The 14840-nt window shown below is 35.0% G+C and overlaps 1 protein-coding gene across 3 annotated transcripts in view; it reads left to right on the top strand.

Annotated features, from left to right (window-relative positions):
- G2E3 (G2/M-phase specific E3 ubiquitin protein ligase) overlaps positions 1-14840 on the top strand; it is a 50682-nt gene that overhangs the window by 19970 nt on the left and 15872 nt on the right. For 2 of the 3 annotated variants that reach the window (XM_046653269.1, XM_046653267.1), the window contains 7 exons: positions 1972-2096; positions 3766-3931; positions 7461-7567; positions 8243-8359; positions 11584-11708; positions 11815-11947; positions 14008-14315. In XM_046653269.1, the coding sequence (XP_046509225.1) occupies positions 1972-2096; positions 3766-3931; positions 7461-7567; positions 8243-8359; positions 11584-11708; positions 11815-11947; positions 14008-14315 (1081 nt within the window). The remainder of the gene's footprint in view (positions 1-1971; positions 2097-3765; positions 3932-7460; positions 7568-8242; positions 8360-11583; positions 11709-11814; positions 11948-14007; positions 14316-14840) is intronic. The other variant, XM_046653268.1, reaches the window with a different exon arrangement.

The following is a 14840-nucleotide window of genomic DNA, read 5'->3' as shown; positions in this document are numbered from 1 at the left end:
GGAGTGCTGTCCAGAGAATGTGATACTGGAATTGATGATTTCCATGGTGGAGCAGTTTTTGGGTGATGAGAGGAGTCATCATTACCCTGGAGTGGAGATGAAGTGCATTGACACATTGTAGTGGAGGAAGTCAAAGAAAGGTTGTTTCATCAATGCAGAAGTTCTTTAGAATAATAACAAGAATTAAAATACAGAGAAAGATACCAAAGTCTGGAGGTGGGAGAGTGACCAAGAAGTTAGCAGGTGGCAGAGGGTAGATGTCTTTAGGCTCAAAGGACCAGATTTTGTTAAGTTTGAAGATAGAGTAGTGGCCTACAGTCTGCAACAGAAAGCTAAAATAATGTTCTGTTTGTCCTCCTTCCTGCCCTTGTCCATATCCCACTCCCACCCCTTGCCAAGTCTGGAAGGAGGACGGGAAAATAAGCAGCTTCATCCAAGAAATTCTATAAGGGAAGCGTGTAGAGACTTTTGTTTTAGTTGAGGGAAAGAAATGGAGGCAATTATTTTTGAAGATGTTGATGTGGGACTAGATGGTCAAATAGAAGCTCTGGGGCACAAGGAAAACCTTGGGAGAAAGGGTAGCAGTAGCATTTATCTAAGGGCCATGTGAGAGTATTAGTGTCAAAATCCCTCAACCTCCTGATAATAGTGACCTTGTGGTGAAAGATGGCCTCTAATGGTCCCCTGATGGTTTGGAAATACCTGTTTTCTTAACACATCTGAATCTTCTCTGAGTGTATTGTGAACATTTGAGAATATCTTGATCCTGAAGAGGTATTGCCGTTTGTGACCTTAAACTAGAATTCCATATGTCACTTTACTGGGAGAGCTTCAGATTGACATGGTATTCTCTGACTGGGTGGTACTTGAGGGGTCAGCAGAAAGACTATATAATCCCTTCGTCAGTGACTATTATAGTGGCCTTCTCAAGGGTTCCAAGGGGTTTTAAGTGTTGCTCTGTATTTTAGTAAAGGTTGATTCATCTGCTGGTCTTTTTGTTTATATGCCACTGTTAGATTGCAGTTAGTGGCAGTGGTTTTGTATTTGTTTCCTAGGGCTGCCATAATAAATTACCTCAAACTGGGTCACTTCAAACAAATTTATCCTGTTTCAATTCTGGAGACCAGAAGTTTCAATTCAGGCTCTCAGAAGATTGATTCCTTCTAGAAACTCTGAGGGAGAATTTGTTTCATACTTCTCTCCAAGCGTCTGGTGGCTGCTGGCAACCTGTGGCATCCTTGGTTTGTGGCAGCATAACTCCAATCTTTGCTTCCTTCTACACATGGCCTTCACTTCTGTGTCTGTGTCTTAAATCTCCCTCTCCTTTCACTTACAAGGACTGCAGTCATGTGATTTAGGGACCCCCTAAATCCAGGATGATCTCATCTTGAGATCTTTAACTTAGATCTACAAAGACCCTATTTCCAAATAAGATCGCATTCATAGGAATTCAGGAATTAGGACTTGAACATAGCTTTTTGAGCGTCACTATTTAACCTAGTATGGGTATATAACACTTTTTCATTTGGTTAGGATAGAGTGATCCGAGCCAATTTTTTACAGATTGATTTTTAGTTAGTTTTGCTGTTCTTCTTGGTGAACTTCTTAATTTATGTGTTTTCTATTGAGATTTGAATAAGACTGTTGTATATGGTCATTACTTTTACAAACTCTTCAGTTTAAAATATTTTAGCAGATAAGAAGGAAAAGAAACTTGTCAGTTGTATCCATATGTTAGGCTACAGATGTTTCCTTTATCAAAAATTGTTACAGAGGTGAATCTTTAGTGTCATTAGATCGTTTCTGGGTAGAACAATTTTTTGAGGAAATTTCTTTAATATACCATCATCACAGCTGTAGTATGATGAAAATAGTTTTCAGCCTCCCCACAAGGAATATTCATTTATACCTTGGTCATATTTTGTACTCAATTTTTGTGTGTATGACCCCTGTTTTCATATTTTATTCTAGAAATGCTGTATTTGCAAGAAAACTGGTGCTTCAATTGGATGTGTTGCACCACGATGTAAACGAAGTTATCATTTCCCATGTGGACTTCAGAGAGAATGTATTTTCCAATTCACTGGCAATTTTGCGTGAGTTAATTAGCTGTTGAATATGAATGTTAAAGAGAAGTAGAAAATGGATATGTATATCCCAATGATATAATTCCTTTGTAAAATTTCTTTTCAGAGCTGCACTGAGTTTATGCATATCCATTATGTATATAATGTCTCACTTCCTCTTGTATGGAGTCATTTATGTCTGCAAAGTCTTGAGAATTGCCATGTCTGGAATGGGCTTAATGATTAATAGTCACCTTTGGCTTTCAGCTCTAGAATATAATATGAAACTATTAATTTATTCATATTCAGTGCAAATTTCCACCTTATATAATTCTAGATTTTTATGTCACTCTTTACATTTAATAGTCCACTTTTCTTCACAGGGCAGTGTGTATTTCTCATTGAGTAAGTTGAAGGCATATAAATGGCTGGAGTCCAAAAAATAAATATTATACCCTAGGATGCCCCTGAAAATATTTACTTCCTGAGTCCAGCTTTAAACATCAAGATTTTATGAATTTTGGTACAGTAGTCCCCCTTTATCTGTAGGGGATACGTTCCAAGACACCCGTGGACACCTGAAACCGTGGATGGTATCAAACCCTAGATATACTGTGTTTTTTCCTATACGTGTATACCTATGATAAAATTTAATTTATGAATTAGGCGCAGTAAGAGATTAACAACAGTAACTAATAATAAAACAGAACAATTATAATAAAAGTTATGAATGTGGTCTCTCACTCTTAAAATATCTTATTGTACTGTACTCACCCTTCTTCTTGTGATGATGTGAGATGATAAAATGCTTACAGGATGAGATCAAGTGAGGTGAATGACGTAGGCATTGTGATATATGTTAGGCTGCTATTGACCTTCTGGCTGTATGTCAGAAGGGACTTCATCTGTTTTTAGAGCACGGTTGACCACAGGTAACTGAAACTGGAAAGCAAAACTGTGGCTAAGGGGAGTCTACTGTATTTGATATCAGGAGTTTTCTATTTCTTTTAGTCTTTGTGTTCTTGACCTATGTAATGGATTGTTACCACATACGAAAATTGCAGTTTAGAAAATACAAATGAAATAAATTTAGTGGATTAGGAATAAGTTGTTACTTACATTTTATTTGTTACATGATTAAAATATTTACTTTTAAGTTCCTTTAATTTTATACAGTGTTGAGTACAATGGTGTGTATACTCTGTTGCTAACAATATTAAGTAGGATTCTCAGCATAATGTTAGTTACTGAAATTCTGTAAGGTAAGTCTCACCACCAAAAGTTCACGTTTTGAAAGTCCAGCTCTCCTTGGTCATAGATTATGAGACTGATTTTTTTTTTTTTTCCTTTTTCTCCCCAAAGCCCCCCAGTACATAGTTGTATATTTTCAGTTGTGGGTCCTCCTAGTTGTGGCATGTAGGATGCCACCTCACCATGGCCTGATGAGCGGTGCCATGTCTGCGCCCAGGATCCGAACCAACGAAACCCTGGGGCGCCACAGCAGAGCACGTGAACTTAACCACTCAGCCACAGGACCAGCCCCGTGAGACTGATTTATAGTGCCAAGGTTCCGATCTTTTGTAGGTTAATTGTGAAAGAGATATGAAGGAATTTTCTCTTATAAATGTGAATTGTAATGCTGGCCTATTTGCACTTTGTAATTTATTAGATGTTGTTTTTAAATAATTTGCATTTTTAGGTCATTTTGTTGGAAGCATCGACCTGTTCAGATTATTACATCTAATAATTATAAAGACTCTTTACCATGCACCATTTGCCTGGAATTTGTTGAGCCTATTCCAACTTATAGCATATTACGAAGTCCTTGTTGTAAGAATGCTTGGTTTCATAGAGACTGTTTACAGGTAAGATGTTTTGTAAACTTTTTCGGATAGAAAATTTCTTGCTTGCTGATTTGAAATTTTATTTTTATTATTTTATTTTATTTTATTTTATTTTTTTGCTGAGGAGGATTTGCCCTGATCTGTTGCCAGTCTTCCTCTTTTTACTTGAGGAAGATTCGCCCTGAGCTAACATCTGTGCCAGTCATCCTCTATTGTGTGTGTGGGTTGCTGCCACAGCATGGCCACTGACAAGTGGTGTAGATCTGTGCCCGGGAACTGAACCAGTACCACTGAAACAGAGCACACCGAACTTAACCACTAGGCCACAGGGCCAGCCTTTGATTTGAATTTTAAATTGGAAAGAATTGATATGTGTATTTTAGCTCTTACTACTTGTAACTTTTAAAACAGCTTTATCAAAGTATATTTTACATATAAAATTCATCATATTGAAGTGTACAATTAATATTTTAATAAATACTTTAGATACTACCTTTTAATATATATTCACACTTTAAAAATTTTGTTGGTTTTACCTAAGGATTTTGTTTGTGTTTCACAATGAATAAAACACTGGTTTTAATTCCTAAGTTCATGTATATATTTAAGCTTAGAACACCAAGATATGTGAAATGATAGTTTAACTATAAGCCAAGATATTTAAGTGTTAACAGGCTTTTTTTCTTTTAACTAATAAACACTTTATCATAACTTCTTGACAGGGAAGTGATTACTGTCTAATGAATTAAAAGTATTAGTTCTTTGAGAGCCACCTTGTATGTCAAATCTGATGACAAGTTTTCAAGTAAATGAAATGTCATAAAACACATGACATTAAATAGTATTTAATATTTTTTTGATTCAGAAAATACTTGAAAATCTTTTAAAGATCCCAGTTATTAATAACATCACATGTAGCATACACATGAAAGTGCCAGCTGATAGACAGTTGTCATTAATATAGAATAGCAAAGTAACAAAGGATTTACTTAAGTTTAATACTGTCTTTTAAAACTTGGCTTTTATTATTGTTTAGTAAAATGAAATGTTATTATTGATTACAAATTATCCACAAAAGTATTTTTTACAGTTAGGAGATGTTGTAAATTCTCTTATATTTCAATAAAGTCTTATAAATACTAACAGTAGTCACAGTAAAGCTTGATTGATTACTGTCTATTTTTTTGTATGAGCCTTGAACTTTTATATTAGGATTATTCAGTTAAAAATGCAGGATAGAGCCTATGTTGTTGAGTAAATATTAGGAATTCTGTTAATTTTTATGAAGAAGTGTTTGTAAAAGGATCCAGAGTGTGCAGTTCATAGACATCGTGAAGTGTTATCTTTACCTATTGAGGAAGAAGTTCACCTTGTATCAGAATTTTAAAAAAGTAATTTAGCTTCATTAAGCGTTTGTATTTAAATGAATGTAATTGCTACCAAATATATCATATTGTTAATTTTATAACAGTGTATTATTTTTCAAGACAAGTAAGATTTGCCTCATCTATGTGTTAATAATGAAATAGAGGTTCTCAGACTTGACCTGGTATTCATAGGGCTTTTTGTGAACACTCGGAAAATACCACGTTTCTAATTCTGTCATTAAAAAGTAGAAATAATATTTCTAACAAACATGTAGGTCTGCTTTATGCAAATAAAATATAATATCACAGCTGTATGGACACCTATGATGTAAATATTAATAAGCAATTATTACTTGATTAGAACACAGCAAGACAGCTAATTCTTGAGTCATGTTCTCTAAAGCAGCTCCAGTGGTTTTCCACTCTGGTGCTGGAGTCTTAACTGGAAGTAAATGGCGTCTACCCTGTTTGGATAGCTGTACCAATACCTGAAGAAATTTTTTTGAATCTCTGAACTTCGTTAGTATAAACAAGTCAAAGGAAGAACAAACCTATGCAATAGAATGAGAATTGTATGCGGTTCAGCAAATTTCGTTATTTGTGACCACTACAAATGCATTATATATGTGGGGATTTTGTGAAGAGAGACTACAGATTAATATCAAAGAAAGTGGTGGAAATTCTTCACACTGTGTATGTGGAGAGTTGTCACTATTGTTCAGTTTGGATTTCTCCATCATTGCTGTACGTCTTGTTGGTAACATCCATATGACCTATGTTGTTTTTTCCCTTCATTCTAGACCCTTCCTTGTATTGTATCCTGTATTTACTAAGATCTTGGTATCAGTGTACAATTGCTTGAAGACCCTTTAGGTTCAGAGGTTTCAGTAACTTGTTGCTTCCCTCATACGTGCTATGTGGATGCCCTTGCTAGTTGTCTGAACCTGGATTCCTCTTTGTTCATTTCTTCACTATCCACAAATCGTTCCCCAAGTCTGTCAGGTCTACCTAACATATTTTGTGTACATCCTCTTTTGTTGCTACCCTGTGCTTTAAAACCCTCTGATTTAACTTCAGACACTTTTTTTTTAACTAGACTTTTCCAGGACCCTAGCATTCTGGTCTTTCTCCTGCATGCCTTATTTCCTATCAATTCTTGACAGTGCTGGCTTTGATTTACCTGTCTAGTCTCAGTACTTGGTTCAGTATGGCCAGCGTGTAATCCCCAGGTATATCATTCATTTGTTCCCTAATCACAGGTGCTCTCTCTTTCCACTGAGACTTGATATGTGCCATTCCTTATCCTTGTGATGTCTTTTGTCCTATTTTCCTGGCAGACCTCTATTTCATCTTCTGAACTTAGCTTTGACCCCACCATCCCTATGACGTTTTTGTCAGGCGCTTATATAGACTTGGGTACTTCTTCTTCTCTCTTTAAAAGATTTTTAAAGAACCTTTTACCCTGTAATATAATTGTACACCTGTATACCTACTAACAAGGATTTATTGAAGTTGGATCTAAGTCATTTTATGTTTCTATTTTTGGTACATAGCTTAGTGTGTAGCACCTATATCGTAGGGGTTAAATATTTGTTAAATGAATGTGTACTGCTCATTTTTTAATTTTGGATTGTCTACTCTTTCTAGTAGGCTTATAATTTCTGGTCTCCTTCTAAGTACCTCTGCCTGCTGCTTCTGTCTTTATTTGCTGAAGCAGTGACAATAGATTTTATATTTTAACTCCCTTAGGAAGAAAACTAACTTAGAGATTGAGTTAAAAACAGAACCAAGGATGCTTTATATATAACACTTATTTAAACATCATTCCTAGATGAAGTATCGCAAGAGTTTTACTATGTTATTCACAGAAAGTAATGGGCAACACAGTATTTGGGAACAGAAATTACATTAGACATGAATGGTTGAGAAAAATCTATGGGTGATAGATGTAAAGCTAACAACAGGCAATTTATTAGCTTAATTTTTTTTTGACCATTAGGAAAAAAGATCTCCAAATTTTAGCAGTGGGATAACTTAGTTTATCAAAGTTTGAGAACTACAAGCATAGAAAATGGTTTCATAATAAATTAAGTGAAAAATAGCCCGTGTTCTGTTAGCTCTGTCGTTCATAACGTGATAATCTGTTAAATTGTTAACAATAGATTTTCTATTTTCCACTATAGGTTCAAGCAATAAATGCAGGAGTGTTTTTCTTTAGATGCACAATATGCAATAATAGTGATATATTTCAGAAAGAAATGTTGAGAATGGGAATTCATATTCCTGAAAAGTGAGTAACATTTAGCCTTTTAACAAAAAGGTGTTTTAAATGTAGGATTTTAATAACAGTAGAATTTATCATTTCTATCTGGTTAAGTGCTCATGGACAAGTAGCCTTTTCAAAGGGGGAAATGTAAAGCCGCCCCCACTGCCTCCCCCTTCGTCTCCCCAAATTGCTGGTTCTTGAGAGCAGGGACTGTGACTTCAATGTCTCATTAGTTGATTATCTCTTAATAAAATGCCTCAGTTGTATACATTATGAATTGATTGATTTATACATAAATATAAGAGACTTCAAAATGGTATGTATGAATTATCTAAGAGAATCAAGATGTGGTTTAAAATGTATGAGAAGAATTTTCTTAATATTTAAAGATGAGGAATCTATAAATGATACTAAACTTGAAATTAAAAAATTGGAAGTGAAATATTAGGAAAAATGTAAATTTTAGAAAATTTCTGTTTAATTTTTCATTTAGTATTCGAAAATTTGCTGTGAGGCTAATTATCTGTAGGATAAAATGACGCTAATGGATTTATATCTTGAAGAGAATGATTAGTTCTAAAAAGAACAAGTTTTATCCTTATTCCTAAGTATGTGAAAAGTTTTTATTTTTAGACTCATTACCAATCCTTGTGTAACATTTTAGGTCAAAGTATATTTTATATCTTGTTTCAATTACAGAGATGCATCTTGGGAATTAGAGGAAAATGCTTATCAAGAGCTTCTACAGCACTATGAACGTTGTGACGTCCGAAGATGTCGTTGCAAAGAAGGGCGAGACTATAACGCGCCTAATAGGTATATTAGGAAGTTTGGTTGTGCTTAGTGTCCTTATTTAAACCTTCAGCTGAGGAAGTAGGTTTTCTAGCTAGTAAAATGTAGTTTTGTCCTTGGATGTTTGAAGTTTTAACTTGAGATGAGGTATATTTGTTAAATGTATATTTACATCCGTTTACAGAGAAATTACTACAGCCAGCATAGGTGTACCTTATTTCTGTGGTGTATTTTCATGAGGCTCTATTTTCTGGAGCTGCACTGTCCTATGTGGTAGCCACTAGCCACATGTGGCTACTGAGCACTTGAAATGTGGCTGTTCCAAATTGAGAGGTGTTCTAAAATAACACACCAAACACTTAGTCTGTATATTAGTTGCTAGGGCTGCCATAACAAAATGCCACAAACTGGCTTAAACAACACAAATTTATTTTCTCACAATCCTACAGGCTAGAAGTCGAAGATAAAGGTATTGGTAGGTTTGATTTCTTCCAAAGCCTCTCTCCGTGGCTTGCACGTGGCTCCCTTCTAGCTGTGTCCTCACATGATTGGCACTCTGTCTTTGTCCTGATCTTCTTTTCTTAGGAGGACACCAGTCATAGTGGATTAGGGCCCATCCCTGTAACCTCATTTTATCTTAATTATCTATTTAAAGGCCTTGAGGTACTGACTGTTAGGACTTCAGCGTATGAATTTGGGGGGACACAATTCAGCCCACAACAGTAAGAAATAAAGAACTTAAAATATCTTTTTTTTTTTTTTTTTTTAAAGATTTTATTTTTTCATTTTTCTCCCCAAAGCCCCCCGGTACATAGTTGTGTATTCTTCGTTGTGGGTTCTTCTAGTTGTGGCATGTGGGACGCTGCCTCAGCGTGGTTTGATGAGCAGTGCCATGTCCGCGCCCAGGATTCGAACCAACGAAACACTGGGCCGCCGGCAGCGGAGCGCGCGAACTTAACCACTCGGCCACGGGGCCAGCCCCTTAAAATATCTTTTTAATACTTTTTTGTATTGATTACCTGTTGAACAAAATGATAATATTTTGAAAATATTTAAATTCATTTCACCTGTTTCTTTTACCTTCTTAAATCTGATTATTAGAAAAATTTAAATTACATATGTAATTTGCATTACATTTCTTTTAGATAGCACTATTCTAGAAGTTAATTTAACTAGATTAATCTAGAGGTGTTTCTTTTGGATCACTATAAAAATGCTTTGGCATTTGAAATTTGTTGATTACTCTTTTGTAATGTCAGTAGATATTGGTTCTAACCTTAATCAACAATCATTTTGTGCCTTTGTATGTACACTATACTGTGTTGGATACTAAAAATCAAGAATATTTTCATTTTTTTAAGATGCAGAATAAAAAGTAAATCCAGTGTTGTCAAAATTTATGTGGGAAATTTCAATAAATTTTTATCCCTGTTACACAATCTTAACATGGCAAACTGAAGCTTAAAGTGCAGAGCAGAATATTAAGAGCCTTGTTTCTCATGGAAGGTGATTGGCTGGGTTTCCTACTACTTATTTATGAAGACTCAGCTCGGTTGCTAGCTTTGGAAAGTTTCCCCTAAGCAGCTCTTACCACCCCTGATTCTCCATTCTGGGATGGGTTTTCCATTTATCATGCTTGTTACAGTATAACTGACATTGTATAAATTTGTCTTTGCCATTAGACAAAAAATTCCTTAAGGGCAAAGATCTCATTGAAGATGTTGAGTAATGTGTATTCTTGCCTGTGTTACTTAATCTGGTGACCTTGGTTATTGATTTATAAATATTAATAGTACCCCTCTCAAGGGATGTGCTGAGGCACAGATGAGATACTTGATATAAATGAGTTTTGTAAGCAGTAAATCACTTTAGAGTTCTAAGAAGCAATACATTCATTAATATTGATATTTTCTAAATTCATTTTAGGCTGTTTTAATTAACCTGTATTTATTTCTTGTAAACCAGTGGTCACCCAGTCAGGAGCTACCAAACTCCCATTCCTGTCTGGCAGCTACCTGAGTTTGCTGTCCCTTGCCTTTTCTGCTGGGACACGCATACCTGCTATGTGAATGGTTTCTTTCACAATCTCTTTCTCTCTCATCCTAGTGATAGGAAGGCAGTTTTGCTGAAAGGCAGCATGGTGTAGTGGTTAGGAGCATGGGTTTGAAGCCAGGTAAACTGGGGTGGAGCCTCGCTGTGAGACTTAGGAGCAGTGTGAACTTGATTGGGCAAGTTCTTTATCCCCTGTGCCTTAGTTTCCTGTTCTTTAAAATGCAGGTCATCACAGTGGTTTTCCCTGCCTTCTAAAATTATGAGGGTTAAAATTTTCATGTAAGAAGGACCAGGTGTATAATAAGCACTCATGTTATCTGTCATCTTTCTCTCTCTTCATCGTTAGTTGGCAGAACTCTCTGGTGAATGGGGAGGGACACACACATACACACCCATATCCACACAGAAGGCTTTGTGCCAACACCTACCAGAGGGGAGGGTTCCAGCTGCCTCTCTTATCATCCACACATCCACACACTCAGGGAGTTTATCCATTTTTATAGAGAGAGAGTGTGCTCATAACCATACAAAGAGAAGGCCCCCACACCACTATCCACACCCACACTCATATAGAAAATGTGAATACGGACTGGCACACGTCACACAACACAGTGGGGAAACATGGGCGTGAGGGGTTGGGGGGAATAGATGAGAGAGAATGTGAATGTGAACCAGGTAGTAAGACTGGATCCTGTTGAGCTACACATACCTGAGGTGTCTGAGTAATCTTGTTGCGGGAAATAATTTGTCACCTTGAATGAGAAAGACAATATTTTAGGTAAGAATGTATTTACTGAATCCTTCCTCCAAATCAGACACACTGACACAGCAGCCTTTCTATGAGCAGAGTCGTCTCCAAATATAAAAGAAAAATTTTTTTCCTCCTTAATCGTATTCTTTTTGTTGTTAGTATTTTTTGTGCATGTGCATGTACTTGTTGGTATTTAGGTTAGGTATTTTAAGTTAGAGAATATTTACAGGAGGAGGTTACAAACATCATAAATGAAATAAAAAAATACTTTTTTTAAGAATAACTAATGCAGCATCAAAGCAGATAATCTCTCTTTCCTGCTTTAGTAAAAGGGTTGATTGTGTGTGTATGCGACGGACAGTGAGGCCTGTGGTGGTGCTTGTGGTTTGAATTAGACTAAGTCAATACCAAAAGGTAAACATCTGCTTCCCTTTTATGTCTGCAGCAAATGGGAAATAAAGCGCTGTCAGTGTTGTGGTTCTAGTGGCACACATTTAGCCTGTTCCTCACTACAATCCTGGGAACAAAATTGGGAGTGTTTGGAATGTAGAGGTATTCTCTACAATTCAGGTAATATTTTGTAATTTTGAGTAAAGCTGTTTTTATTCAAATGCATATTACTAAAAAGTTTCTACTTATATTTCTGTTATGTTAACATTGTGTTTTAAATCTGCAGGGGATTTCCAAAAACCCAAAAAACATGCATTACCCAACACTAATAATGTGGGAATAACTGATTGTCTGTTGGAAGAGTCATCACCTAAATTACCTAGACAGTCACCTGGAGCCCAGCGTAAAGATCTGCTGAGGTGTGTATTTTGAATTGGAGAAACATATAAAACTTTATTTTGAGAAAATTACAACTGGAAGTGCTATATACACTTAGAATATTAGCTGAACTTACAGAAGTCTGGAAAGAACCCAGCATTTGATAATGAAATCAATGCAAACAGCATTTTAAAAAAAATAAAAAGGATAGAATAGAATATAAAATATCAGTTTGCATTGCAAATAGAGAACATGTATGAGATATTTTAAGTTATTGTGTACTGAGTCATGATGTAAAATATATTTTTTATTATAGATCATTTTCAAGGTAGTTTAAAAAACATTCATCTGGCAAATGTGCTTATAATGTTATTTGATTATGAGTAAGATAAGAAATTTAAATATCAAGCATACTATGTGACTTTGTTAAAAGAAAGGAATCATTTAATAAGAGATGGTTTATTTTTTATTTCTTAATCATTTGTTTAATGTATTTACTGTCAGTGTCAAAGGTTTAAATGTCAGCTCTTTAGAAAGCTTAAGGCATGCTTACAAGTATTGTATTAATGCCTAACTTTTCATAAGACAGCAAAATAAATAGCTTTCAAAATCATTCATAAACATTTAAATAAGACTAGAATTACATCTTCATACTGTGTCAGGTATTTGTTCAATTCAAGTTAGTATTTTTAAGTATGGGTGGCTTTGCAAAAGGGTTTATATAGAGCCTTGCTTTAGCCAATGGGGGAAAAAATAGAAGTAACATTAGTAGCTAAGCATGATGAAGTACTTTCTTGTTAAAAGTAGTATCTAGTTAAAAGAAGAAGGAGGAAAAGAGAATTTTTATGAAAATATCTGATAACTAGATTTGCAGATAGAAGTGGAATATGAAGTACTATTCAAAAAGTGAAGAATTACTGTTTTAAGATACCACTTGTGTTAACTGAAAATTTGTTATATTTTTATAATGTTTTTAGTATCAAAAAAGATATTCATATTATTTTTAAGTAATTTTAATATTTACCTTTCCAAAGATGTTATACCTTCTTGCTCCTGCTTTTAACATGCTGTCATACTCTAGAAGAATAGCATAGGCATTCCCACTCCAGGCAGGAGCCAAGGAATCAACCTGCTACAAGAAGGTATATTTCTGAAGGATTATCTTCAGAAGACTGGTTTTCCTTCAACCTTGGTTAATGAATAGGGGATTGTGTGAAGAAAGGTAAAGCAAAGCCTGACCCACACTAGGCTATTGTAACGTCTTAGGATGGGAAGAACTTATACTTGATGTAGAAAGATGATCCATGAATGTTGCCCCAAAGAGGATTATTTTGAGTACACCAATCCCAATTACAGATGGAGAAACTGAGGCAGGGAGCAATTGAGTTAGTTCATACAGTTGCCTGGATGTCTTGTTAAGAGACAGATTACTGGGCCTCATGCTCAGTGGTTCTGATTCTGTTTATCTGTTGTGGGGCTCAAGAATTTGCATTTCTAACAAGTTTCCAGATGCTGCTGCTGCTGGTCTGGGACCACACCTTGAGAACTACTGGTATAGACTAAAACGTAGTATTTAAAGGGTTGTGAATTCTGTTTATAATATTAGCTCTACTGTTAATTAACTTAATGATTAAAAATACATTGTGTAATCTCTTAAAACTACAGTTCTCTCATATAGTCAGCAGAGACTATGTTTGCTCTATTTTTAAAGGATCTTGTGAACATACAATGTAAGATACAGTTAGGCGAGCATATGTTGTAGCCATTGGCCAGAAAGGTAAGAGTTTGACGTTCTGACTCTTACGCCTGAATCCACTGAAGTGATCAAATTTGAGATAATCATCAATCAGCATTCTCATAAATCATTTATGACATTAGATGATTTTAATTTGATAAGAAGACTGGGGAGAGGAAATCAAGAATTTAGAACTAAGGTTATCAGATAACTGTTTTTGGTTCCAGTGTCTGCTTTTGGGTGGTTGTTGGGGAAGAACTTCCTTCTAATCTTTTTTTCTATTATTTTTTTATTGGCTGTATAACTGTTGTGTCACATAAAGTACTTTAGAGTACTTACCTCTATGTTTAAATTCATGTTTTATAGGCAAGGCAGCAAATTTAGAAGAGATATTGCAACCATTATAATAGAGTTAGGATTTCAAATTAAAAGAAAAACTAAAAAATTATATATCAACAAAGCCAAAATCTGGAATAGTGCCTTAGATGGATTCAGAAATCCAAACTTTAATCCTTCATACTCAATTGAAGTAGTATATATTAATGAAAATGATAATTTTGGAAGAGAGCATCCTGGATCAAAGCAAGAATTCCTAAGTCTCTTAATGCAACATCTTGAGAACTCACCATTGTTTGAAGGGTCCTTGTCAAAGAACTTGTCTCTAAATTCTCAAGGTAATTATTTTATTTATTATTGTACATACTGAATATACCGTGTGTAAAGAAAGAGATAGCTGATTAGAATTGATACTCAATACCTGTGGTCAAAATGTGTAACTCACTTTGTTAATAAAATACTGATAGAATCACAGAAAAGAGGGGAGAAGTGACCTTTTTAAGAGTAAATTTTGTAGTGAAACATTTTTTATTTAAGAATATCTTTAATTTCTTTATAGCAGTATCCTCTGTGAAGTGATTCTATAATTAAATTTAACTTCCTAAAAAGTACTTTATATTCGTTCTAATTTCATTTGAGAGTAGCCAAATGGGATGGATGATTATTTGAGCCCTTCTTATTCAAATATTTGGAATTTGCATTTGGCATATTTCTTTACAACCTAGGATTTTTATAACAATTTTCTGATCCACATGGAACAGATTTTTTTTAATGTACTTTTGCTTTCAAGAATTTTTTCTTGCAGTTATGTATATGATACTTTTCTATCTTCAGGTGAGGAATTACTGTGATTAAAACCGACA

This window comes from Equus quagga, chromosome 2 (genome assembly GCF_021613505.1).
Source record: "Equus quagga isolate Etosha38 chromosome 2, UCLA_HA_Equagga_1.0, whole genome shotgun sequence".
NCBI lineage: Eukaryota > Metazoa > Chordata > Mammalia > Perissodactyla > Equidae > Equus > Equus quagga.
This window is presented reverse-complemented; position numbering and strand designations above follow the sequence as displayed.